At 41.9% G+C, this 25,030-nt stretch overlaps 2 protein-coding genes across 9 annotated transcripts in view; both read left to right on the plus strand.

Annotated features, from left to right (window-relative positions):
- The window catches only part of mid2 (midline 2), an 88,258-nt gene extending 78,765 nt beyond the window's left edge, over positions 1 to 9,493 (plus strand). For all 5 annotated transcript variants that reach the window (XM_037261489.1, XM_037261488.1, XM_037261487.1 and 2 more), the window contains 2 exons: positions 6,072 to 6,279; positions 6,627 to 9,493. In XM_037261489.1, coding sequence (XP_037117384.1) covers positions 6,072 to 6,279; positions 6,627 to 7,056 — 638 coding nt within the window. In that variant the 3' untranslated portion in view covers positions 7,057 to 9,493. The remainder of the gene's footprint in view (positions 1 to 6,071; positions 6,280 to 6,626) is intronic.
- A 5,559-nt stretch (positions 9,494 to 15,052) lies between these two features.
- pmt (phosphoethanolamine methyltransferase) lies at positions 15,053 to 23,966 on the plus strand. 4 transcript variants are annotated; one of them, XM_037262273.1, is made up of 13 exons: positions 15,053 to 15,210; positions 17,429 to 17,432; positions 19,817 to 19,988; positions 20,357 to 20,512; positions 20,603 to 20,739; positions 20,813 to 20,964; positions 21,072 to 21,260; positions 21,951 to 22,040; positions 22,136 to 22,225; positions 22,308 to 22,430; positions 22,970 to 23,101; positions 23,383 to 23,499; positions 23,566 to 23,966. In XM_037262273.1, the coding sequence occupies exons 1-13, from the start codon at positions 15,058 to 15,060 to the stop codon at positions 23,674 to 23,676; spliced, it is 1,626 nt and encodes a 541-aa protein (XP_037118168.1). In that variant the 5' UTR covers positions 15,053 to 15,057; the 3' UTR covers positions 23,677 to 23,966. The 4 variants fall into 4 exon arrangements, with proteins under 4 accessions (XP_037118168.1, XP_037118167.1, XP_037118170.1 ...); XM_037262272.1 differs by lacking the exon at positions 17,429 to 17,432 and having other exon boundaries at positions 15,061 to 15,220; XM_037262275.1 differs by lacking the exon at positions 17,429 to 17,432 and having other exon boundaries at positions 15,099 to 15,210; positions 19,794 to 19,988.
- The last annotated feature ends 1,064 nt before the right edge of the window (positions 23,967 to 25,030 follow it).

The raw sequence follows: 25,030 nt of genomic DNA on the forward strand, positions 1-25,030 counted from the left end.
GTTTATTTTCAAATTGGATTCTTCTCTGTCTCATGCTGTCTTTTAATCTCCTCACTTTCATCCCTGGCACTCTGTCCTTTGATCCCCGGGACTTTGACATACGATCATCTCCTTGTGCCCTTTTCTCCAGCTCATCTTCCCGTTTTTGCAGCCATCTGTCACTTTAGCCTGAAGGAAACATTTTCTATGACAGGACCTTGGGTCTCATGGCAAAGAGATGCTTAGAAAAAAATCTTCAAGCTACTCTCGTTAGATTTTGAAATTCCATTCACCCATGCAGTTAAAGACAGACTGAAGAAATCTTCCTAATACCCAATGTTGTGATTTAATCCAATGTTGGCATCAACCATTTTACTTGTCTCTTTTTGAGAGCGTAGTCGTGTTCTACTGTTTTAATAACACCAATGGTGATAGAATTGCGTTCAGGAGAAGGCTTGTCATCCAATACATTCATGAAGAAATGTCTGCTTTTCACTCTTGGAAAGCAGAAAAGGTCCAATTGTTGTAACACTGGTAAGGCTTTCTAAATTTTCTCGTAATAGATTGTTTCTAGGTTTCACACACTGGCTGTCTCGTGCAACACAGTGGGCTTGATTGAAACACCACTTAAAACCATGTTGTTGTTACCCTCTAAAGGCTTTCACCAGCTTTTAGGTTACTCCAGACTCAAAGAGTGAAACCCGACTATGGCTTAATGCAGCATTCTACTATTGTTGATAAAGGTTTCACTGCGCTTTAAGGTACTCACTGCAAAGAATGTGTCGCAGCATCATGAAAGCATGTATGAATTAAGTATGACAAAGGGGATGGTCGACAATTGTGTGACCTTTTACTGCTGTGACCCATACTTCCCCATTTTTAATTCACACTGGCCCTGGACCATCCATTCTCATCCTAAAGTGGCGTGAGAAACCTCTAAGTGGAGAAGAGTAAGCATGTGGATAACAGAAAAAGTGAGAGGGAGAGTGCACTAAAGACACCAAATAGCTTTTTGCAGGGACGAGTGTCTGCAGACGTGAGTGCCCTCAATCTTCTGCTTTTTATCCACCAATACAGTCGACTCACCCGTGCAGATGAAGAAAGTAAGCCAAGCTCTGGCACGAGGTCATAAAAGTTCCAGGACTCGCATCTCATAAGATATATTTTACATACAAAATACAGAAATTGTTTTCATGGAGCGTTCACGTTTGCTTGGGCGTAGAGACGATTATATGTGCCAGTGCAAGCCTAGTTTACCATGGTTGGTAATTATCTTAACTATGGGCGCGTTTGGCAATACACTCAGAGCGCACATTATGTCCATTCATCTGCCACACCTTATATAACAAGGTCATGGTGTCTATAATGCCTGCACTTTCTCATTTGTGCCTTTCACCTTTTTAAAGTAGCATGAATGCACCGGAAAAACTCATAAGGAAAACATGAGTGATGTAAGCTTCTCTGCTCCAATGCACTTCAATTGTTATGCTCCATTTTAACCCTTCCATAAAAGGAAAGCTAGAAATAAAATATTAGTCATTAATTTTGAGCTTAAATCACAATATTATGGGCATGAAATTGAATTAAGCTAACATCTGAACATGGCACAACGTAATTAGAGTGTCTGCTAACAGGACAAAAACCACTTTCATCCAGACACAGCTTTCTGGCTGACTTTTTATTGAATTCATATCAGTAATGTACACAGTTGCTATTTTAGATGTGTGTGGTTGCATCTCTACAGTCTAATGTTGAGTGCTACAGGTCAGTGGCTATCCGGCCCATATACCGAGTAAATCTTTAAACCTATTTCTCCGACATTCCAACATTAGCATGACTGTAAAATATCTTCTTTATTCTATACAATTTAATTTTACATGTATCCTAAGAGTATAGCATTGGAGCTTTCTTCACATCATATGTAATTTATCATACATTACATATTGGTTCCACTATGTACATGTATGTGTATGACTATAGCAAATACAATGTAATTATCCAGGGGGATAAAAAATGCTGATACTCAAACGTAAGATTCTTGTTGTTAAGTACCCGAATATGTGTGTCTGCACGTGTGTGTGGCAATATATGTAGTATATGTGTGTGTGTGTGTGTCCTGGCCCCCAGATGTGAGCCTCTACTTTAACTAAGCCTAAAAACCAGGCTGAAAATATCATGAGTCAACGTGCCTAGGGGGGTACACATAGCTTTTGAGTGTCTTTCAAAGAGACTGCGATAATATTTACCCAGCGTGCATCCCTGACGAGAGACGTCAAACTAACTCAGAGGCTTTTAGGTAAACAGTGGGAGATTGCGCGGAGACGAGGGAAGAGGAGACGATGGCGACGGTTATGTGGTGTTGAGTGGAGAGTACAAGACAAATATTTCATATTTCTGGCAAGTGGGAGAGATTTAACATTAAATTTACTATGCCATGTTTAACAGTGTGATCTTATCACTGTACTGTTTGGTTAAGCGTGGCATAATCTGCTGTAGTTCATAGTACCTCATAAATCTTTCTAGGTCGTCCCCAGACGAGCTTTCCATCGTTGCTTCCAGTCATCCCGATTCCCCATACATCTGGCCAGTTCATTAGTGTACATACATACATTTTATTAAATATTTAGCGCGTATTCATTTTCACTTGATGCCAGATGGTTACATTTACAAAACGTACCCAGTGGAATGGAGCTGAATGGAAATCGCTTTTTGACTAACAGTAAAGCCCTTCCAGTCCGTAACAATGCACTGCTTCAAGGCAACCGTACAAAGAACAGCTATCAAAGGGGCAGACAGTTTGAAACTTGTTTAATTGGTACAGCCTCACAATAGAATAGCAAACCTCTGGTTACCTCCATTTTTCTTTACCAGACATTTGGTAGAAATGTGAACATGCACTTTACTTTGCATCTATCCTCAATTTATTAGAATGAACAAGATTCTAGTTGACAGCTGCTTATTGGTCTCACAGACCTTTAATGCTTGGTGGAGGCCTGCACTGTCTGAGTCTGAATGTACCCTTTCTTGGGTACAATTGCAACTGGTCAGACCTCAAAGCAGACACAGAGCGTGCATGGAGATAATAAAAGGCTTTATCCCGACTAGAGTGAAACTGATAAATAGATGGGGGTTGGTCATACAAAATACAAAGTGGAAACAGAAGATGCTACTTATGAGGAGCAAAAAGGACAAACATAGAAGCTATATTTTGTTTGATCAAGCGGTTGCATGAAATATCTGGTTCCAAGTCGATTTTTCAAATGTATGTATGGTCGACTTTAAAAAAAAAATTATCTGGAGAATGAAACACATTTCAATGGAGCAGTGACTAAAAGAAGGAAAGCAAGGAGGATAATAGCAGATTTAGCAGAAATAGCAGATTTTCTTTCTATAAACGAAAATCACAAAAAAGAATTCAACTAAGAGCAGAATCCAAAAGGGACTGAGACAATGCATCTCAGCAAATAACAAAGATCTACGGATCATCTGGCACCCTCCTTGTGTGGCCGCAGGCTAATCACTTGGCGCTGATTCCCAGTTGCTTCTTGGTGCACTCTTCCTTGTTTAACTCCTCCCCATGACACTTTAGGGAAACATAGGAAAACGCAGGGTGAGCCGACTGAAACAACGACTCAGAGTGGATCACGGTAACAATTAATGCATATTAACCTAACCTCAGAATACAACAAACTTGCCCGAAAATTGAGTGGCATCTGCCAAATAAATAGCTTTAGGATCTTGTGTTGTGTGTTTGATTAATGCCAGTTCAACTCACGAGTGTGTTTGTCCTCACGTTCCTCCCCTCCAACCTCAGTCGCCCCTGGCTCACAGGAGTCGTCCCCTGGAAAGCCATGACAGAGGGCCCCAGTGTTTGCAAGAGGCTGCGCTGGCAGCGATAAGCAGTTCAAAGAAGCAAGCGCATTAATGTAATTGGCTGCCAGCAGCACGTTGGCCTCGTCCTCTCAAATCCACAAGCGGTTTCACTCAGCAGGCGGATTATTGGGGGGGGGGCGAGAGGATGAGATTGAGAGGACAGGGAAAGAGAGATGAAGGGAAGGACACAGAGAGCGAGGGGATCGGGTGCGAGGGGGGCTCATTGTGTCTCATTAAGCCGTGGGAGGCTGAGCGAGCCAACAAGCTAGAGGTGTCACAGTTAAATGTCAGGTCTAAGAGGGATGCAGATGACAAGTTTACAGTGACAATATTCAGCCTGGAATTATCCCATCAACTTCTCCCCTCAAACTGTCTCACGCCTCATTTGCCCTCTCAATTTTCCACCCGTTTCGCCCAAATTGCTGGTTTCATTATGTGAACGCTTAAAACTCAAGCGTTAACAAAATAGACCTCAGAAGCACAACGATCACCACCAAGTTTGAACTATCAACAAAATGGGAGAAAAACATGTTCAGTATGTTTGTTCGTTATAAAACAAAAGCAATTTAAGTCAAAATAACGTTGACACCCTACAGATAAGTGTTGTTATTACCATTGTGCCAAATTTGAATTTTAAAAAAAAATCACTGATGTAAAAGGGGCTTCAAAATAGTGAAAAATGCAGAGCAAATTGTCAAGAAACTTTCTTATGCCTCCACATCCCTACAGTTTTTGCACCAACAGAGCCAGAATCCAATTCTGATCCAGAAGACACTGGCCTACTTATCTAATAATGAACCTCATTCCTTTTTCAGTCTGTTATATTTTTTTTTTGTCAAAATGTATTCGTCTAGCCTCATTGGACTTAAAGCCAGGCTCGCAGTAAAATACATCACGTGTTTTGTCACGTTATCAGACAGTTTTCTCAAGTTCTTCTGTAGTTGGGAAGGAAGGATTCAAGCTGCTCACTAAACTATAAAAAAAAGAAAATCATCTCCACAATTCAGTTGTGGATATTTCTCAGTCTTTGTTTATGTTTGCTTAAACCTCCTGAATAAAATTTTGCCACAGTTTATTGTGACTAACGATACCGTCATTGCTCTGTGGATTCAAACCCGTGAACAAATTGTTGTAGAGTGGACTATTTTGTCTCATAGCAAATATTGCCCAGGTTTGATTCATTTGATTTTTTCGTACTTTGTGTTACATTTTATTCCTGAGACGTCATTTCCACTGTCACGCATTTGCTGTCAGTATTGACACCCAAGTTGCCTATGGAATTGTTGCAAAATGATGGCAGCGTTTTTCCACCATTCCAACTTACTCAAAGTTTCCTTCTGCTAATTTTGAAGTCTGTGTGATGGCAGGCACACAGGAGGATGCCGGCTGCCTTTCTCCACTCTCACGAACTGTTTTCACCAAGGCTGCGAGAAGCTTTGAAGTTTCGACTGCGCTTTCCTTGTCTCACAAATAACTTTCCCCTTATGTCTCTCCTTGAGGTCTCTGCAAACACTTCTCAACCCACTTTTTGTTCATATTTCCCCTTTCCTGCAGCTGCTGCCATCATTTCTTCTCCCTCAGCTCCTGCATTGTCCACACCTTTGAGCGATAATAACTATAGACAATATAGGAATGACTCAGCACTGTCACTGTCATTTTGAATTAGTGGCTTAAGCGCTGTGAATTGTTGTGGTTGTTTGGTCTGTAATAGACCAACTGCTGATAATAACAATTCACTGGTTCTTGAAACTCACATTCTAATGCATCTGGACTTAAGCATGCAGGTTGCTGTAGGTGCTGGATAAATGACTACAGCATGTGTAACGATTGCATTGCACTCACTTGAGGGAATACGGTCATGACATTTTGCCTGCACCTCTGCTGACAAAATTGGTGGTAGGCTTTAGACGTGTGGTCTCTCTGTTGCACTGTTGTGTGCGAGCTTCAAAATGCACGCAGTTTGTTGCATTGTTTTAGTTCACCACTAGATGGCTCTAAAAATGCACACTGTCTCTTTACTATCTTTCATTAATTGCCCAAAAACCTACTGTTTTGAGGTACTTGTGTGTGCTCAGGTCGTGTGCTCAGGTCAATGTCCTACTTTAAGATTAGAAAAGTGGGGCTTTACCACCATCTTGTGGCATTGAAGGGCAATTGTTAGAAAACGTTGGATTGTGTTGACAATAATCACCTTGTTACTAATATTTGTGTATTGCTAGGTCAGCCATTCAAACTGGATCCCAAAACTGCGCACAAGAAGCTGCGTCTATCCAACGACTGCCTCACCATGGAGAAGGACGAGAGCTCTCTGAAAAAGAGTCACACTCCCGAACGCTTTGGTGGAACGGGCTCGTACGGGGCCGCCGGTAATGTGTTCATTGACAGCGGGTGTCACTACTGGGAGGTGCTGCTGGGAGCATCCACATGGTGAGAAACTCGCACACACACACTTCACAAACATGATTATGAGTGCGTTATATAAGCCCGTAAGGAGGTTTGATGAAGTGAAATAGCTTTCTTTTGGGAGTTTTAATCCAGGCTCTTACACAGGCGCACATCCACAAGAGTACAACAGCACAGTGTGTACTTTTATCCTAATTATATTCTTAGCACTAATTGGCTCTGAAGTAGACCGCTTCCTGCAGGAAGGACCCCAAGTGCCTATGTCTGTCTTGTGTGTCCTCAGCATGAGGTAGCTTGACTGTGCAAGTAATTAAGGAGGACACTGCTTCTTGGTGGTTAATATATTCCAAAACGTGCTTTTATCCCCACAGGTACGCCATCGGCGTGTCTTATAAATCAGCGCCTAAAAATGAATGGAGTGGCAAAAACTCGTCGTCGTGGGTGTTCTCACGCTGCAACAATAACTTTATGGTGCGCCACGATGGCAAGGATATGCTGGTGGAGGCCAGCCTGCAGCTGAGGCGTCTAGGCGTCCTGCTGGACTACGACAACAATTCGCTGTCCTTTTATGACGCCATGAACTCTCATCACATTCACACCTTTGAAATCTCCTTCCTCCTACCCGTCGTACCCACCTTCATGATCTGGAACAAGTCGGTCATGATCCTCTCAGGGCTTCCCGTGCCAGATTTTGTGGAGGGCATGTCTTTAGATCATCAAGAGCAGCAGCAGCAACAGCAGCAAATGGGCCTGTGCCGGCAAGAATCCCCCTATTTGACCGGAATGAAGGCCTGCCACTGAGGGGACGGTACACCGAGGAGAGTCCTGATCCAAGTGGTCCATGTGGCTGCCGAGTGTGAGTGAGTGAGTGGACGTACATAATAACTTTCTACTGGATGTAGAAAGTGTAAAAATATGCACACCACTCTATAAAATATTACACCTTTGAGGTCATATACGATGTTTTAATTATCCATCAGAGGTTAGACAGTTGGAAACATCTCTAGAGTTGACATTTATATCCCAAACTCACTCAGTACGTTTACATGGGAGAATAGTTTATTGTATCATTTTATTGACTTGTATCTGAATTACTGCAGTGAGCTTGCAGAGTTGAAACTGAGTTCTAGCTAGATCTTCTTTACCCGGAGGCTTTTTACGTCACTCCGCTCGTGTTAATGCAACTTAAAAAAAAAAAAAAAAAGACAGACACGAACAAAATTCTTGTTTTTGTTTTTTTTAACATGGCTGACAAGCACGCTCTTGTACACATTGCACATACTCCAAGTTGTGACTCTCAGTCAGTAGTTGAAGTGTTGGCTTTGACTTCCCATTGCAGGTGACTTATAGGGCCAGTGTGAGTGAGTTGCAATTAAAAGGACAGCACTTTGTATATTTGCTCGGTTTTTCCGCAGTAGAACATGTTAACGTACTGACTGAAGAAGAGGATTTGCTCTGTCAGGCAGGGTTATCATTTCTTGACCTATTGTGGGCTTACTACTTGATTCTTCCAGATTTCAGTCAAGGTAGAGGTCCAAGTGCGAAAGAGAAAGGGTTTCCACTTGACCATTGGGATTAGTCAAATATATTTTGCATCATAATCTAGCCAAAACAACAAATATCACTGATCATGTGTTGCTTCCTCACAATCTACTGTAAATTCCTTGACTATACACTTGGAACTGACACAATTTCTTGTTTGCATAAGGGGGTCAATTTTGCATCGTGTGACAACTGAACTTGTATAATAAGAGTTTTATTGAAAAAGATAAATGTTATTTATGACAGATGTTTAATTTTATTATTAATTGTAACAGATCCACAAAAGACTATTTAATAACACTATTTACCCTCTATTGGTGTTTGCTGTAATTAGGTGCCGTGAAATCAGTGGATCTTAATGGGAAAGTGACAGCTTGACTGTCCTTCACATTGCTACTTCCCAAAGACATTATGTTGTGGTTTTTAGCACATAAAATATCGACAAACAACTTCATAATGCTTGTTGGGGGACGGGGTAGATTTGACACTTTAACTGTCACAATGTCATAGCATGGTTGTGTTTTTCTGTCGGGTGTCCACACACATGCACGCACAATCTCACATTTTGATTTTGTTAAGCTTGGCCTGTTTGTGATAATGCATGAAAACACTGTAGATTCAATGTGTGATTTCAGTAGCTATGTCAAGTTCGACACATCTGTCAAATGCACACCTGCACACTTGCTCGCAATGAACTTACAACTCATCTGTTGCCACCCGTTCAGTTCAACTTAGTCCATTGCATTGTGGAGGGTGACAACTTCACTCATGTTTTCACATCGAAGGTATGACAGACGGTTTGACACCAAAATCACAACTCAAAAATCATAAAGGAGCTGCTGTTATTGATGTGTCAAACATTGCTTTCCCTCTCTCTTAACAATGGACAAGTCGTCAAACATTTTATTTGTAGCCTCAACCGACAGTGTTTTACATTTTAATTGAGTATTGTTTCACATGAGTTTCATAGGAAATTTACATGCTGTGGGCTTTGTAATGTTAAAACTGTCTAGTACTAATATATCTCGGCTTTGCTACAATGGTAAACAATAGAGTGCAGACCTCCACCAAGGCCAAACGAATTTTGTTGAAAAATCTTGCCGTGCTGGGAACTTCACCTCATCAGAAGGAATGTTTCCGAGTCATCTGTGCAGGTGTGTCAATGCATGATATGTGCTGCAGCTTCAAAATTTCTTCCACTTGAGTTGCTTGTCATAAATTTGGTGAATTTTCTTTTGCGAGGGTGTTGCCAGGTTAAAAAAAAATGGTCTCATAACATCCATCAAGCATATCAAATAGTTTGCTTTGATTTTTTTTTTCTTCATGTTACAAGTCAATACAGTGAAATATTTACAGAAAATGATTTCCAGTCGCCACCAACCAACCCTGGCAGTGCAGAGGAAAACCCTTGAGACATTGCAATAGATTCTCCTTCTGTTGCTTTTGTGTAACTTGGTGAGTCATTTTTTTTTACATCTCAGAAAATGCACTTTCCTCTCATGTTGGCATTTTAGTAAACAGCACAAAACAAGCAGGATTGCTTTTGTGAACTTTGCCTGAGAGGAAAATAATCAATGGAGGAAAATAAAATAACTAATGGAACTGTAATAAATATTACAGTTGTATATTGTACACTATATACAAACCAATGTTATTTATGTGAATCTAAGTCCAATTAAATGTCTCATCCAAAAAAGCCCTTTTGTTTTTCTTTATAAAAATGAGTGGATTAACGTCAGCCTAGTTGTCACGAGAGTATTAAAGGATCATGGACAGTAGGGTCTCAAGGCTGGCAGGTCATGTAGCGCTGAAGGGTCAGCGGTCAAACACGGCAATAAATTTCAGAGTATCGCACACAGTGACCATTGAAACATAAACTATTTGCTCTTTATTTTGTAAGCTGGTTTGCTGTCATGCAGTGTGAAATGTCAATAAAACAAGGTATTTGAAGCATTCTAAAAGGATACAAAACACAAGTTAAGCCATTTCTTAAAATGTGGCCTCATTGGGGGGGATGACCACATCAGCAGTCCCGCTATAATGATGTCATCATCCAATAATTTGACAGCCAGATTCTCTGGTAATGTCGTCATTGACGAACATGACAGCCATTTGATACTGCAGGCAGCACGACAACAAAAAAGCTGCTCAGTCCGGCTCATCAAAACGCTGTGGAATTGCTTAGCCAAATTAGGAGAACTAGGTCAGGCGAAAACGAGGACCAATTAGTGATAAACCTGCAGGACAGGGTACATGTAAGGTCATGATTTCAACATTCCCACAGCACACTCAGTGGAGACTCACCCATAATTAGCCCAAGAAGGAGCTAAACATGGCCGCCTACCTTAAATGTGTGGAGATGGACGACAGGGAACTTTTGATGGGAAACCGTGAAATCCACTATTCATGGTGGCCAAGAAGAAAAAAACAAAGCTGAGCTGTGCTAAACCAATCTGGAGTTGGAGAAGATTAAACCAAAGATCACCTTAAGTTGGAGATGGCTGAAATTGAGTCATGCTGGAATCGAGACAAATGCAGGCGATTTAAAGAGAGAAGCTCTGCTGAATGAAATGAGCCAAATGGTGCAGGATATCAAGCACTTGACCCTCAAGTACATGGTAAGTGCTCACTACTCACCACTTTATATTTTAAAGTAACCTAAATGTTGTCCTGTTTGTTTTCAGGAGCTTGTGATGAGTACATTAGAAGGTGAGTATACGCTAAAGGTTGGGCAAAGACAAGCAGAAGGACAGGAAGTGCTCTTTATTTGGAAGAACTATGAACCGTTTAATCTCTGTAACAACTCTGTAGCCGCATAGGTACAAAAGCCTGCAAGAGGCTGGTCTAAGAGAGTCAAGTGGCCCTCCAAGTTTGTGAATAAAATGAAATGTAAAGCTTTGTTACACTGTTTGGCAGCCACCGTAAAGTGTAGATATAGTATGCACTCCACAATTTTAATCAAATTGGGTTTCTCATGTTGGACAATGACTTTTTTTTTCCGGACGGAGAATGGACGGAGAGACGGAACCGATGAAAGAAGCCCTTTTCAATAACGGACGGGGATGAGGAACGATTATTTTATGAATAAGGACGGAGTGACTCCAATTGCTTGAAATGTACCGGTAGGGACCCCACAGTGAGAGCTTAATGGAGAAAGGGAGCAATATTATGAAGTCTGATCAATAGCTGGTGTCCCGATCTTTGTGTCTGTGTTGTCTTCGCCAAAACAACCCCCCGGATTACTATTTACTGCACGGTGCCATGTTGGCATGCATACGTTCGTACGATGCTATGTCCCCACCACTTGCTATTGAGTGATAAAGCAGATTGCTTACCTATGGATGGAAACCTTTTTTTTTTTTTTTTTAATCACGAGGTGACCTTAATAAGGTGCGCCATATGAGGAAAAAAAGCCTACTGATAAATCTGAGGAGTGGATGGAGACTTTCACAGGATAGCTTTTAAATGACAGAACTCCTCTTGCGCCTTTTAATAATTTGTTGTGTATTTGCAACGATATCAACGTTGGTTTGAAGACTACTCAACATAAAGCTAAAACATTATGGAAGCCTTTATGAAATATCTTTCATCATGTCGATTCCACTCCTTCCCGTGTTTTCCCAACCTCCATCTTTTTCAAGAAGACTTGTCGAGTGGGAGGAGACCATGTTGTTCTCCTCAGGCTGCTTCACATCAGTACACCCACTCGTCTACCTTTCATGTCCTATAAATAGGCAATGCACCCAATTATAATTGCCAAAATAAGATGCTTGTGATTCTTCCTGCCTGTTTGCTGTGTTTCTGGCTGGACACAGTAACATCACTATCTTCGGCGGACTTGTTTATCCTATAGCAGATGAACCAAATATTGAGAAATGAGAAGTGGAAATGCCAAGAGGACCAGGTTCATTTGGTGCAAGCATAGCTAATGTTACTTTTCAGATTTTATTTTTCCAAATATAAATGGACACGGAACCAAAGCGATGATTATGGATGAAATTGGCTAAAATGGCCGAGAGCCACTTTTTCTTTCTTTTTATAAGCACTTATATGTGTGTTAAAAAAAAAAAAAACTCCATGCACACTCTTGTCTGCTTTAAGGCTTAAAGCATCCACACATCGCATGACAGCTGATGCTGAGCTCCCATCAGGCAATGGTAACAAATTAATGGCTTTGCTCTACTTTTCAAGCGTTTTCTCTGATTTTGTCCAAAATAATGTGAAATAAGTGAAATTATATATTTCAACTCTAATTGCTTAATCATGAAAAAAGAATTGAAAGCATACTTGTGTCGAAATGTATATGTCTTAGTCTAGCATGTCTGCCGTGTTATTGGAGCCTTGCTTTTTGCCAATGCCATCTGTTTGCATCAAGAAAAGTGACCTGTAATGAAAAGTGCATTTGCTGTGCTTGTGTGCTTGCTGAAGCTCGCTGTGTGCTCACTGAGTCAGTCCAGGGCGATTTGCCTCAAGTCAGCTGGAATTGGCTCCAGTTACCTGTGACCTTAAGGTTATGGTCTAACGAGGGTGGCCCATTTTTCACTCAAAACCTCCTTATGAATTTTTTGATCAGGAAAATTAATTACTAATCTTCCCTGGCTGCAGCTCCGCTGCTCCAAATTTTTCCAGTTCATCCATCCAGGCATCCATTCTCTGCACAGCTGGATTTTTCGAAGTCAAACTTCCAGGGGTTGTTGCGTAGCTGCCTATCAGGCACGAGATGACTACAGAATGAGAAAAAGACAGCCAGGAAACAATATTATAATATTTTCCCCCAATTCCTTCAATGACAAAGTCAGGCTGATGCGTGAAAAAAAACAGGTGAGCAGTTTTTTTCACATATAATGAGTGTCACTAAGATGTGCTGAACGTCGTTATATAACCAATGTTAAATCACTTAAGGTGTCTCAATTTTAGTGCAGATGTCATTTTCACATACAAACCTATTACATATACGCCAATAATCAGGCCAATCAACAGTCCCTTTAATGAAGACAACAACTAGAAAAAATTATGAATGGATGAAATATTTTGGGTTGTTTTTTTTTTCCAACAAGCAGATGTATTTAAGATTGTTTGGTCTTGCCAGGTCTGCACTGCTAGTGCATTTGAGTTTGTAAATTGGTGTTCAAAGTCAGGAAGATTGTGCCTGAAGCTTATACATGTAGGATCGGACTTCAGGAAAGACAACTGGAGACAACGTTTATCACCTTCAGCAGCCAGATGACTTAACTTTTCAGGAATGTTGGACCGTGTGGAAATGTTCACCCGAATCAGAGGAAACAGTCCAGTCGGAGAAAAGAGATGAAATACCAGGTTTGTATACACTTCCCTTGATATGCTGAGTGCAAACTAAAGTGTGATCCGAGCTACCCTGTTTTGCTTTGCCACAATTTATTTGCCATCCATATTTCACTGGCTTCATCTTCTCCCACTCACTCATCTTTACTGTTTTCTTTTGCAGTGTCGCTACATTACATGTCTTCTCCTGAACTTAAGGACCTCCCTCCGCTTAGATTACAAGTCTCAAGTGTTCAAGTCAGATGAGTGTCAGATGTTACCAGTGTCGGGGGGTGGATGCAAAGTACGTAAGTCATCGCAGAAGAAATGATTTCTGAACTGATAGAGAGCCAGAAATGATAAATTCTGATTTTTTTTCTGTCAGTCAGACTCAGAGCACCTTCAGCGTTTTCTGATATGATGCCTGGATTTAGTCTGCAGGTGTCACTCAAGAACAAGTCTACGCTTTTTACCCTCCTCCCTCTGAGAGTTGCATTGCTTTTGACGTTAGGATGTGTTGGAGCTACGTGACGTTCTGTATTGTCTGCACTGACAATGTGTTTAATTCAGTCGTCCATATTTGGTCTAAAGAAAAGTGATATGAGGTCTTGATTTGGATGTCTAAACCGAGTCTAGATTTGGCCTAAAATACTGACCGGTTATAAACGGGTGAAGTTTCGTCTTAACATAGAACGTCGACAACACATCTAATAAATGTCTAAGGCTCAGTGGGTTGCTGCCAACTATTGTACAAAATATGCATATGTTTGTTTATTTCTGCGAGTAAATTGTCACCATTCATCACAATTTCATTTCAAGCACAGTTAACACATGACTTGCTGAAATGGGCAACGGGATGAAGCAATTGTGCTTATCTAGTACTGCCCCACCTATGTAGACTGTTTGGCAGGAATATTTAAATAAATCATTTTATGAAGTTAATTTGTAATTTGACTAACATTACATTATTTGTTTTCGGGACAGTGACAGCACATTGATTAAATGTGAATATAGATACAGTAGAACCTCTGACTTCGCTGGTTCTGTTATGAACAAGTGTCCTTCCACAAAATCTCAGCAGCTCACAAACTTCACTTACAGTAGGTTCTGACTACTTTTATGAACCATCACTGCCACCTAGTGAATAATATCCACGTGTACATTGTCAACGGTCCTTGTCCCCAAATGCACCACATGAAAAGATTCAAGTGTGACTAAAGGTTGCCTATGTTAAAGTTTAAGTCCTAAAAGTACTTTTTGTCACCAAAAGAAATCAAATAAAATCAAATGAGATGGGTAATGAAGACACATGCTTGAGTGTTTTTGTCAAGATTAATTGAGAGGTTAAAATAATAAAATACAAATGTCATGATTTGACAACGTAAACACCAGTGGTGTTATCTCTGAATAATCATTTACAGCCCCTTTCCTACGCACTTGTTTTCGACACTTTTTCAATTGCAGTCACCCATGACTCACTTGGACAGGCGACAGTATATGAGCCTAAGAAGGACAAGAACGGTAGATAATACAGTACTTCATCTACACACTCACAAGAAAACCTTGTTTTTCTCTATTGTATGCTTTGGATGAAATTCTAGAAATGACAGTAACTTACACCTGTAGGTTGACGCTGTTGTAAATAGCTGTGCATTTCTCCCATGTAAAGGTGTACAAGGAACTTTGAACTGGAGTTAGTTCCTTTGGATTATCGAAGAAGATAACATGTACCAATGCCCTCTTGTTGTGCTTGCATAACACTTGGTTCCGAATATGATGATTATATACAACCATACATTAGGACACTCTGTATTTTTCATAGTTTCTCGCTCTAAAAGTGATGGATAGAATTAGCTTTTAGAATTCTATTTTAGTAGGCCCAGCAAATTTTAATTGCAGGATACGTAGATTTGCTCACAATGACAATTTCACTTTCACAAAAGAATACCAAACACACGCACACACACACTTCAATGCACTATGATGCAATGTTGCGCAATGGCCGCATGCCACTGTGGAGTTCCAGCGCGTCAGCACAAAAAAAAAAAAAAAAAAAACAGAAGAGTGCATGATCCTGTTCCGAGTGACCTGACTGACTGTGCGGGGCAGCAGGACTTATTCTTCATCATCATCGTTATCAATGGTGAGTCTCTTTTAACTCCTTCCTGCCTCGTGCACTCTCCGGCATTACTAAGGAGCTTTAAAAAAAAAAAAAAAAAAAAAGGAGCGTTTTTCTTATTTTGTTCTTGTTTTTTCTGTGTGCCATGGGCCAATAGGAGGGCCCCCTTCTCCAACCCACCCTCTAGCATCACTCTGATTGGACACGGTCATGGTCAGGTTCATACACTTCATGGCCTCATTTGATATAAATTGCAACAATAGCGTCCAAATGCTTGACTGGAAGCCTTGCCAGTACATTCATTTTTACGTTAACTTGTGAAGAGCACACAATGGAGAACGGTATGTGGAAGTGGGATGATTTAAACATGTTTGATGCTGCTGATGTTGTTGTCACTGCTGGCACCAAATTTACTTGGAAGATAGCATGTCTTCTCTTATTTAATGTTTAATTAATTTCATATATATTATATTATGTCTATATTATTACATTTGAAAAGGTAAATACACCTGAAGAAATTTCTTCTTAGATACTTTTTAATTTTTATTATTTTATCTGGAGGCATGGTGGCATGCTGGTCAAGTGGCTGGCACCTCTGTCTCGCAGTACTGATGTGTGGGCTCTAATCTCAGCTCGAGCCTTCCACTGTGTAGTTTGCATCTTCTCCCTATGCTTTTCTCCAGGTACTTTCTCCACCCCTCCAAAAGCATGCATGTATGTTTGATTCGTTGAAGACTCTAAATCAGGGATGTCAATTAATTAATTAAAGGGACCACATGAGACAGGCTAACCGCGACTTTGTCTGTATTCGTTTAAATGTAGTATTTAGAGAAAGAGATAGATATAACAGACAGACAGACAGACAGACAGACAGACAGGCAGGCAGGCAGGCAGACAGACAGACAGACAGACAGACAGACAGACAGACAGACAGACAGACAGACAGACAGACAGACAGAGTTTAAATATGGTATCGGGGTTTCTACGAAAGTTTGGAAATATGAAACTAAACATGCATTTACAGGTCTGGAAAAGTATGGAAAATGGAAATTAGTGTATAGACAAATATACATGTTTGCCAGACAGTTAAAACAGCTCTATTTTCTAAAATAAAAGATCTAAAACAAATTGATTGATCCATGTTTTTTCAAGTTGCTTGAAAGCACAAATACAATGCTTGTGTGAGGGCACACGTTATCACAATATGGTCTTGGAGAATACGGTATTCTGATTGGCTTAGAAGATACATCAATGTGCATCGTCAGCTAACAGTGTAAATGACAAAAAAGACAGTTCAAATGGTAACTTTCTGGACAAAAATCGGACAAATAGTAAGTGTTTTGAATCATGTCAAACCAGAAAATCTATTTGCTAGAAAGGGATGACAAGGAGCGATTAGATTCAAGATTCAAGAGTTTTTATTCGCCATGTTTGAGCGTGCCAAACAAGGAATTTGACTTCGGTAAATCACAGCCTCTGCTCAACATTTAGGTGACTAACAACACTCGGGACATGTGAAAAATGGCAAATATTCTCAAACATCCCCTGATCTTAAACTCCCAAGAGGGCAAGGAAGAACTCCAGCTAGGAGAACTGAGAAACCTTGAGAAGACACCACAGATGGGAAGGTCCCTTATCCAGGATGACCAGGCTGCAATGGATGCAGAGGGGACACATAGTACAAACAGTGTAGACAAATTCAAAAAAGGTGTGGAGAGCAGGATGTTATTGCACAGTAATGACTCTGAGACTCTAAGAGTTCATCAGAGCAACAGCCTGGGGGAAGAAGCTGTCTCTGTGTCTGCTGGTTTTGGTGTACCGAGCTCTATAACGCCGTCCGGAGGGGAGTAGTTCAAACAGACTGCAACCTGGGTGAGAAGGGTCTGTAGAGATGTTCCTTGCACGTTTCCTGGTCCTGGAGAGGTACAAGTCTTGGATAGATGGGAGGTTGATTCCAATTATCTTTTCTGCAGTCCTGATTGTCCGTTGCAGTCTGTGCTTGTCTTGTTTGGAGGCCGATCCAAACCAGACAGTGATGGAGGTGCAGAGGACAGACTGGATGATGGCAGTGTAGAAGGTCTTCAGAAGCTCTCGCGGCAGGTTGAACTTCTTGAGCTGTCTCAGGAAGTACATCCTCTGCTGGGCCTTCTTCCGGACAGAGTCTATGTGGCCGGTCCATTTCAGGTCCCGAGAGATTGTGGTTCCCAGGAACTTGAAGGTGTCTGTGGAGAGAATAGTATTACTGCGGATAGTGAGGGGTAAAGGTGGTGAAGGGTCTCGCCTGAAGTCCACTGTCATCTCCACGGTCTTGAGCGGGTTCAGCTCCAGGTGGTTTTGGCTGCACCAGTGGACCAGCCGCTCCACCTCCTGTCTGTACGCAGTCTCATCACCGTCCTGGATCAGTCCGATGAGAGTGGTGTCGTCAGCATACTTCAGGAGCTTCACAGGAGAGTCACCTGAGGAGAAATCGTTGGTGTAGAGAGAGAAGAGCAGTGGGGAGAGAACGCACCCCTGAGGGGCTCCAGTATTGGTGGTCCGGGTGTCAGATGTGATGCCCCCCAGCCTCACACGCTGTCTCCTGTTGGTCAGGAAGCTGGTGATCCACTGACAGGTGGAGGCAGGCACCGCAAGCTGGATGAGCTACTGTTGGAGGATGTCAGGAGCGATGGTGTTGAACGTCGAGCTGAAGTCCACGAACAGGATCCTGGCGTACGTTCCTGGGGTGTCCAGGTGGTGCAGGATGTAGTGCAGTCCCATGTTGACCGCATCATCCACCGACCTGTTTGCCCGGTAGGCAAACTGGAGGGGGTCAAGCAGGGGGCCCGTGACATCCTTCAGGTGGTTCAGCACTAACCTCTCGAAAGATTTCATGACCACAGATGTCAGTGCGACAGGTCTATAGTCATTCAAACCTGTGATGGCGGGCTTCTTGGCCACTGGAACGATGGTGGAGCTCTTGAAGCACGAGGGCACCTCACACAGCTCCAGAGAACGGTTGAAGATCCGTGCAAAGGTGGGCGCCAGCTGCTCAGCGCAGACTTTCAAGCAGGAAGGTGACACGCCGTCTGGGCCCGGTGCCTTCCTGGTCTTTTGTCTCCGGAACATCTGGCGCACTTCCTCCTCGCGGATCTGGAGTGCAGGCGCGGCCTCTGCAAGAGAGAGAGTGGGTGACAACGTTGATAGAGGTGTGGACAGAGCAGTTGTGGGGAGAGGTGAGTATGTAGATTGTTCTGCAGGAAGTCCCGTTGTGTGGGAGGACCGATCAAACCTGCAGTAGAACCTGTTTAGCTGGTTAGCAAGCCTTGGGCTCTCCACAGGACGGGAGGTTCGTTTCTTGAAGCCCGTGATGCTCTGCAGACCTTTCCACACTGTTGAGGGATCAGGATTGGCAGAGAGGTGTCGCTTCAGGTTCTCCCCGTAACACCTCCTGGCTTTCCTGACCTCTCGGTTCAGTGTGTTTCTGGTCTGCTTGAACAGGTCGCGGTCGCCGCTCCTGTAGGCCTCCTGCTTGACTTTGCGCAGCCTCCTGAGGTTCGGTGTAAACCAAGGTTTGTCGTTGGTTAGATTTCCTTAGAAAGTTATGGGATTGGAATGACTCTTAATCAAGCACTTGAGGGTTGCAAAGAAAAAGCATAACGTATGAAATTGTTAATTAACATTATGCAAAAATGACTTTTGTAGTGTTTGCAAAACTTCATGAAGCAGGTTCAGATGAAAGTGTGAAATTAGGCACATGTTCTTGTTTGTTTTTGTTAAGAATGGGCAAGTAGTTACCAGGGATCAGTATTGAGCCGACGCTGGCCTCATTTCAAGGTATCGAGGACTCACAAAGGTCATCGATAGCAGTCACTAACACCCTCTTGTGGCCATTTCTAATACACGGAAGTAAATGACATGCATGGCTGCCAAAACGTTTTCTGAACTGCATCTGTCCATCCTCTCAAATGCACATTGGAATCCAATTTTTGTAAGTAGTATGTTTAGAAGGTTTATATTAATGCTTAGAGTGCATTATGAATATGAAAAAAATAATATGAAAATGGGGACAAAGCAGTACAGAAAATGGATGGATGGATTAATGAGGTCCATTTTTTCTGGTAAATACAGTACAGGCAACATAGTGGTTTTCCTTCCCTAATTTGTAATCATTGCAAGAAGAATTGTCTTTTATTTTCACATTGATAAATAAACAGCTTTTGCATGTCATCCAGCGGCTCGGTGGCGCACTGGGTAGCACGTCTGCCTCACAGTTAGGAGGGTGCGGGTTCGATTCCACCTCCGGACCTCCCTGTGTGGAGTTTGCATGTTCTCCCCGGGCCCGCGTGGGTTTTCTCCGGGCACTCCGGTTTCCTCCCACATCCCAAAAACATGCTTGGTAGGCCGATTGAAGACTCCAAATTGTCCCTAGGTGTGAGTGCGAGTGCAAATGGTTGTTTGTCTCTGTGTGCCCTGCGATCGGCTGGCAACCGGTTCAGGGTGTCCCCCGCCTACTGCCCGTTGACGGCTGGGATAGGCTCCAGCACTCCCGCGACCCCCGTGGGGACTAAGCGGTTCAGAAAATGAATGAATGAATGAATGCATGTCATCCATTGATCTGAATAAATCCTGTGCACTATGCAGTGCGTAGCACCATGACTGAGTTTTGGAAGGAGCACTCCAGGGAGGCCACAGTGCAGGAGATGATGCTGGACTCGCGCGCAGTTGAGCTGACACAGCAGGAACTACCCGAGATCTTGTCTATGTTGCCCAGTCTAGCTGGATGTCGATTGCTGGAACTGGGGGCCGGCATTGGGTAAGCGTGCAGTGGTGGTCTGGATGCGTACGTTTCTGAGTGCAGACTTGTTCTTCTGATTAATATTGCATTTGTGGAATATGAATTAAATGGGCAAAAATCCACCTTTTTCTATCCATCTAACATGGACAGCCATTTTGCCAGTTGCTATTAACTGAAAATGACATCACAGTTGCCAGTTCTCAGGTCACAACCAATCACATCTTAGCTTCAGAAAACTGATGAGGATCACCAGTATATAGAATTGATGGATTATTTGCTGGTCACTAACACCAAATTGTACAATAATCTAACAAGAGGTTTATATTTCAAATCTTATCATCTCCAATATACATACAAGACTGAGACACATATGCTTGATTAAACAGTCGATACACCAGCCATCTGCTGAAACAGGCAGACCACGTGACTGCTGTGGATTTCATGGAGAGCTTTGTGGAGAAGAACAGGCAGATCAACGGGCATCACAAAAATGTTACCTTCCTCCAAGCTGATGTCATGAAGCTGGAATTGCCCTCAAACAGGTGTGTACGGCAAATGTGCATCGTCCAATCAGAAGTCATCATACTGATGGACACAATTGTATTGACTCTCACTTCTCCCATCCTCCTCAGTGTTAACTTTATCTTCTCCAACTGGCTGATGATGTACCTCAGTGACGAGGAGCTGAACTTGCTGTTAAAGAAAATGCTGATGTGGTTGCAGCCCGGTGGCTTGCTCTTTTTCAGAGAATCATGTAACCACCGATCAGGTATGAAATTCATCCAGTTTATCCAGGTCAATATTTGTGTTGGCACTGTGTTGGCGTAACCGTGCACACACAGGTGACTGTAAAAGGGAGTTCAACCCAACATGTTACCGCACTGAGGCCCAGTACAACCATCTGACCACTTCAGTCCAAGTGGAGGATGAACAAGCGGCTCAGAAGTTTGGCTTCAACATCATACTCAGGAAGAGGGTCAAAACTTATGTTGAGGTATTTTGCTTTGGATTGTTCACAATATAGAATTAAACCTTAACAAGTTGACTTGTTCAGCAGTGTCAAAAAACCGCTACTGAATGTGCTTGGCCTTTTACCTCCAGATGAAGAACAACCCAAATCAGATCTGCTGGTTGTTGGAGAAGGCTGCACGTTCTTCAGACACAAATGAGGCATTCAGCACCTTCCAGATGTTCCTGGACAATAAGCAGTACACCAGGCGGGGCATCCTGCGCTATGAGAAGATGTTTGGCACGGGCTATGTCAGCACAGGCGGGCCCAGCACCACCAAGGTCAATGTTAAAGTTCCCCTTTTTAATTTAAAATTACAATAAAAGCCATCTAGGGAACAGAAACTTTAGATAGTTTTCATTAAAAATAGAGCACAGTTGGGTATGTGGTTTAAACGTATGCCTCGTGTTTGAATTTCACCTCAGGCCTACCTGTATGGTGTTTGCAATTTCTCCTTGTGACCGTGTGGGGTTCACGTATCAAAACCATGCATCTAAATTTCCTGTAGGTGTGAATGCGCATATGAAAATTGTGAATGGACAGGCAACAAGTTCAGGCGTTTTCGGGTTAAGGGATTGAAAATGAAATGATCAAAACTGAACAAGTTCCTCGGACTTTGTTCTTCCCTGAATTACTAAAAGAAAACCGTATCTGGCCTCGGGGCCTTGAGTTTGACACCTATGAATTATCTAATGTCCAATGTGCCTTTCACAATGGAGACTGCAAACAAGTTCATTATATAGCACAACCTGTTATCTGAGGCTAAGAGGGATAGGTGGCAGCCTCTGGACATGACAAGATGCATACAAAATGGATGGATGGATGGGGGACCAAGCCCCTCCTCAAATCTTTATCAGAGTGATATCATAGTTTTTGGTTCATGCCGGAATCAAACAACTTCATACAAATGCAGGGACATAGAGCATCATGGTAGAAAACAGAAAATGAACTTTGTGAACTTGTGACACTAGGAATTTGTAGATCTGCTCAACTTGCAACCTGGCCAGAAGGTTCTGGATGTTGGCTGTGGTATCGGTGGAGGCGATTTCTACATGGCAAAGGTCAGAGCCAATTAAGAAAATCGCCACATCAAGCAAGTAACAGAATCTTGACAAGTGAATGTTGACAAATTAGAGTTGGTCATATTGTATTTCAGACATTTGGAGTGGAAGTGCTTGGCTTTGACCTGTCAGAGAATATGGTGGACATCGCTATTGAGAGAGCACTTACTGAGAGGCTGCCATCGGTACGTTGAACGGCTCACACACCAGATAGCCGTACCATTGAGTGTCACGGTTGCAATCATGGATGAATATTCTGGCCGATAGGTTGAATTTGAAGTTGCTGATGCCACTAAGAGGTCGTTTCCGGAGGGTTCGTTTGACGTCATCTACAGCAGAGACACGATCCTCCACATTACAGACAAACTGGCTCTCTTCAAACGTTTCCATGTAAGTTGCTGTTGATTTTTAAAGCTTAACACAGTATACATTTCTTAATGTAACAAAAATTCTAATTTTTTTTTTTTTCAAAACTAACAAGGATATTTTAAAGCTTTAATTGTCATCCTGTGATACCAGTCCATGCCGATATACCGCACAGAAAGATTTGGGCTGTTTGAAATTCCAGGATCGACTTCAAATGCACAATAACCTTTACATACTGGAACAGTCACATTATAGCATAGAAGCTGCCATCCTTGGATATGTTTTAGTCATTGATGTCTCAAACACCTGCTGTGAAGTTTACCGTTCAGGTTCTTGAAAGAGAACTGCAAGTTGGGCAAACAAAATACTAACAATGAACAGTTGCACGTGATTTTTTTTCAAAAGCTTTGAGAAGATCGAATTAAGTTCACTTGTAAAGTTTGATAGAGCATTTTAGCTTCATCCTGAAAGTTAACCCACTTAGTGTGAGTCTTCATGAGTCTCATGAATTAAAAGCAAACTTTTTATTATCCAAGTAAAGTGCATGCTCTCTTCATGTCTAGTCATGGTTAAAGCCTGGTGGCCAGCTGCTTATCAGTGACTACTGTTGTGGGGAGAAGCCATGGACCCCCCAATTTGAGGCTTATGTCAAACAGCGGGGCTACATCCTCTACACGCCGTCACAGTATGGAAAGGTAAGCACACAGTAAAGTCTCGTTATGTTAAGGTTGAGGCCACCGTTGCCCTAAATGACCCAACCCCAATAATGATTTAAACTATCGGAAAACAATTTCCTTTGTCCAGTCGCGGACTCAATCTCATCTCTTGACTTGTCTGGTAATGCAACCTAAAATATCTTGTTTGAGATAAAAGAACCAGTGAAGTGTCTTGACTTGTCCTTTGGAAGTTCATTTTGGAGTGACCTCACCTCATTGCTCCTGTTTACTCATGTTGTCTCCTGTGTCCGCTGGCGTAGTTCATTCAGGAGGCTGGCTTCTGTAACGTTCAGGCAAATGATCGGACAGCCCAATTCATCCAGGTCATAAAGGAAGAGCTCCAAAGAGCAGATCTAATCAAGAGTGAATTTATCAAGGTTGTCATTCTCCCAACTAACTACAAGTCGAAATGTAGCCGGCTCTCTAACTAGGTGTCTCTGCAGGAATTCTCTGAGGAGGATTATAGTGCCATTGTAAACGGCTGGAGGGAAAAATTGGAGCGTTCTAACAGCGGAGACCAGAGATGGGGCCTATTTCATGCAAGAAGGAACTGAGTGATTACCTCTAATTGAATAAGAACTCCTCGAACAAGTGTGTAGGGCAGATGGAAAAATCTGTCCTATGTCCTTCTGACACATGATTAAATCTGTGTTTTGTTTGACACTAATGTGTTCCGTGTTGACATTTGGAAATTGTATTTATTAATTTGCCTTTTTCTCTTTTGAAGGAATTGATCATTACAATGATCTAACCTGTGTTCTGTTTTTACTGTCTATCGTTGAAGGAAAATTCATTGATGACCTCATCTTGTAACAATTCAATAAACCAATGACAGTTATAATAATGTTTTGTTCAACAAAATTAAGAATTCTGAGTACAAAAAAATATCCATCCATCCATCTTCTTCCGCTTATCCGGGGTCGGGTCGGAACGGTTATGTAGTCCTCACAGGAAAAAGTTTGGCGACCCCTGGCTTAGACTGATTAAAAAAAATTGTGCTTATCTCTACTGCCGCAGGAGAGCGCTAAAGCCTTGACTTAAAATACTCATAAGGGAACCCTTTTTTGCAAGTATCACTAGCATAATAACAGAGTTATTATGGAAGAGGATTAGGGCCAGTGAAGAAAAAATATCATCATAATAAAATCTACTGGGATAAAATCCATCTCCACAACCATACTGGTAGTGGTACTGGTTGTGCTGTACAGGTGCATGGACTTTTTTTCTGTGAAGAACCCAGAGAGGGTTATTTGGTTATGATTTATTTCATAAATAGTGTTGCTTGTTTCCTGGATTTTTTTCTGTGAAGAACCCAGAAAAGGTTATTTGGTTATTATTTATTTCATGAATAGTGTTATTATTTATTTTCTTATTTTATTTTTTTTCTGTGAAGAATCCAGAAAGGGTTATTTGATTGTGCTTTCTGGAAAACAATACATTTTTACGTTTAGGCACTCCTGCAATCGTCACACTTTTTTGTTACATCTGACTTCGGCCCCCCATCAGAGAAGAGAAAGGTTATGTGGCCCTCACAGGAAAAAGTTTTGGGACCCCTGGCTTAGACTGATTAAAAAAAATTGTGCTTATCTCTACTGCCACAGGAGAGCGCTAAAGCCTTGACTTGAACTACTCGCAAGGGGGTTCCTTTTTGCAAGTTTTAGTATCACTAGCATAATAACAGTTGTATCTACGGAAGAGGATTAGGGCCAGTGAAGAAAAAAAAAGGGGGGTGACAGGATTCTGACTTGTTTTTCTCAGAATTCTGACTTTAAAGTGAGAATTCCCACTTCAAAGTCAGAATTTATACTTTAAAGTGAGAATTCTCACTTTATTCTCAGAATTCTGACATTTATAATGCTGTGTGTGAGTTTATTTATATATAAATGCTGAAGGTTTTAATAAATATAT

This window comes from Syngnathus acus, chromosome 10 (assembly GCF_901709675.1).
Source record: "Syngnathus acus chromosome 10, fSynAcu1.2, whole genome shotgun sequence".
Taxonomy (NCBI): Eukaryota; Metazoa; Chordata; class Actinopteri; order Syngnathiformes; family Syngnathidae; genus Syngnathus; species Syngnathus acus.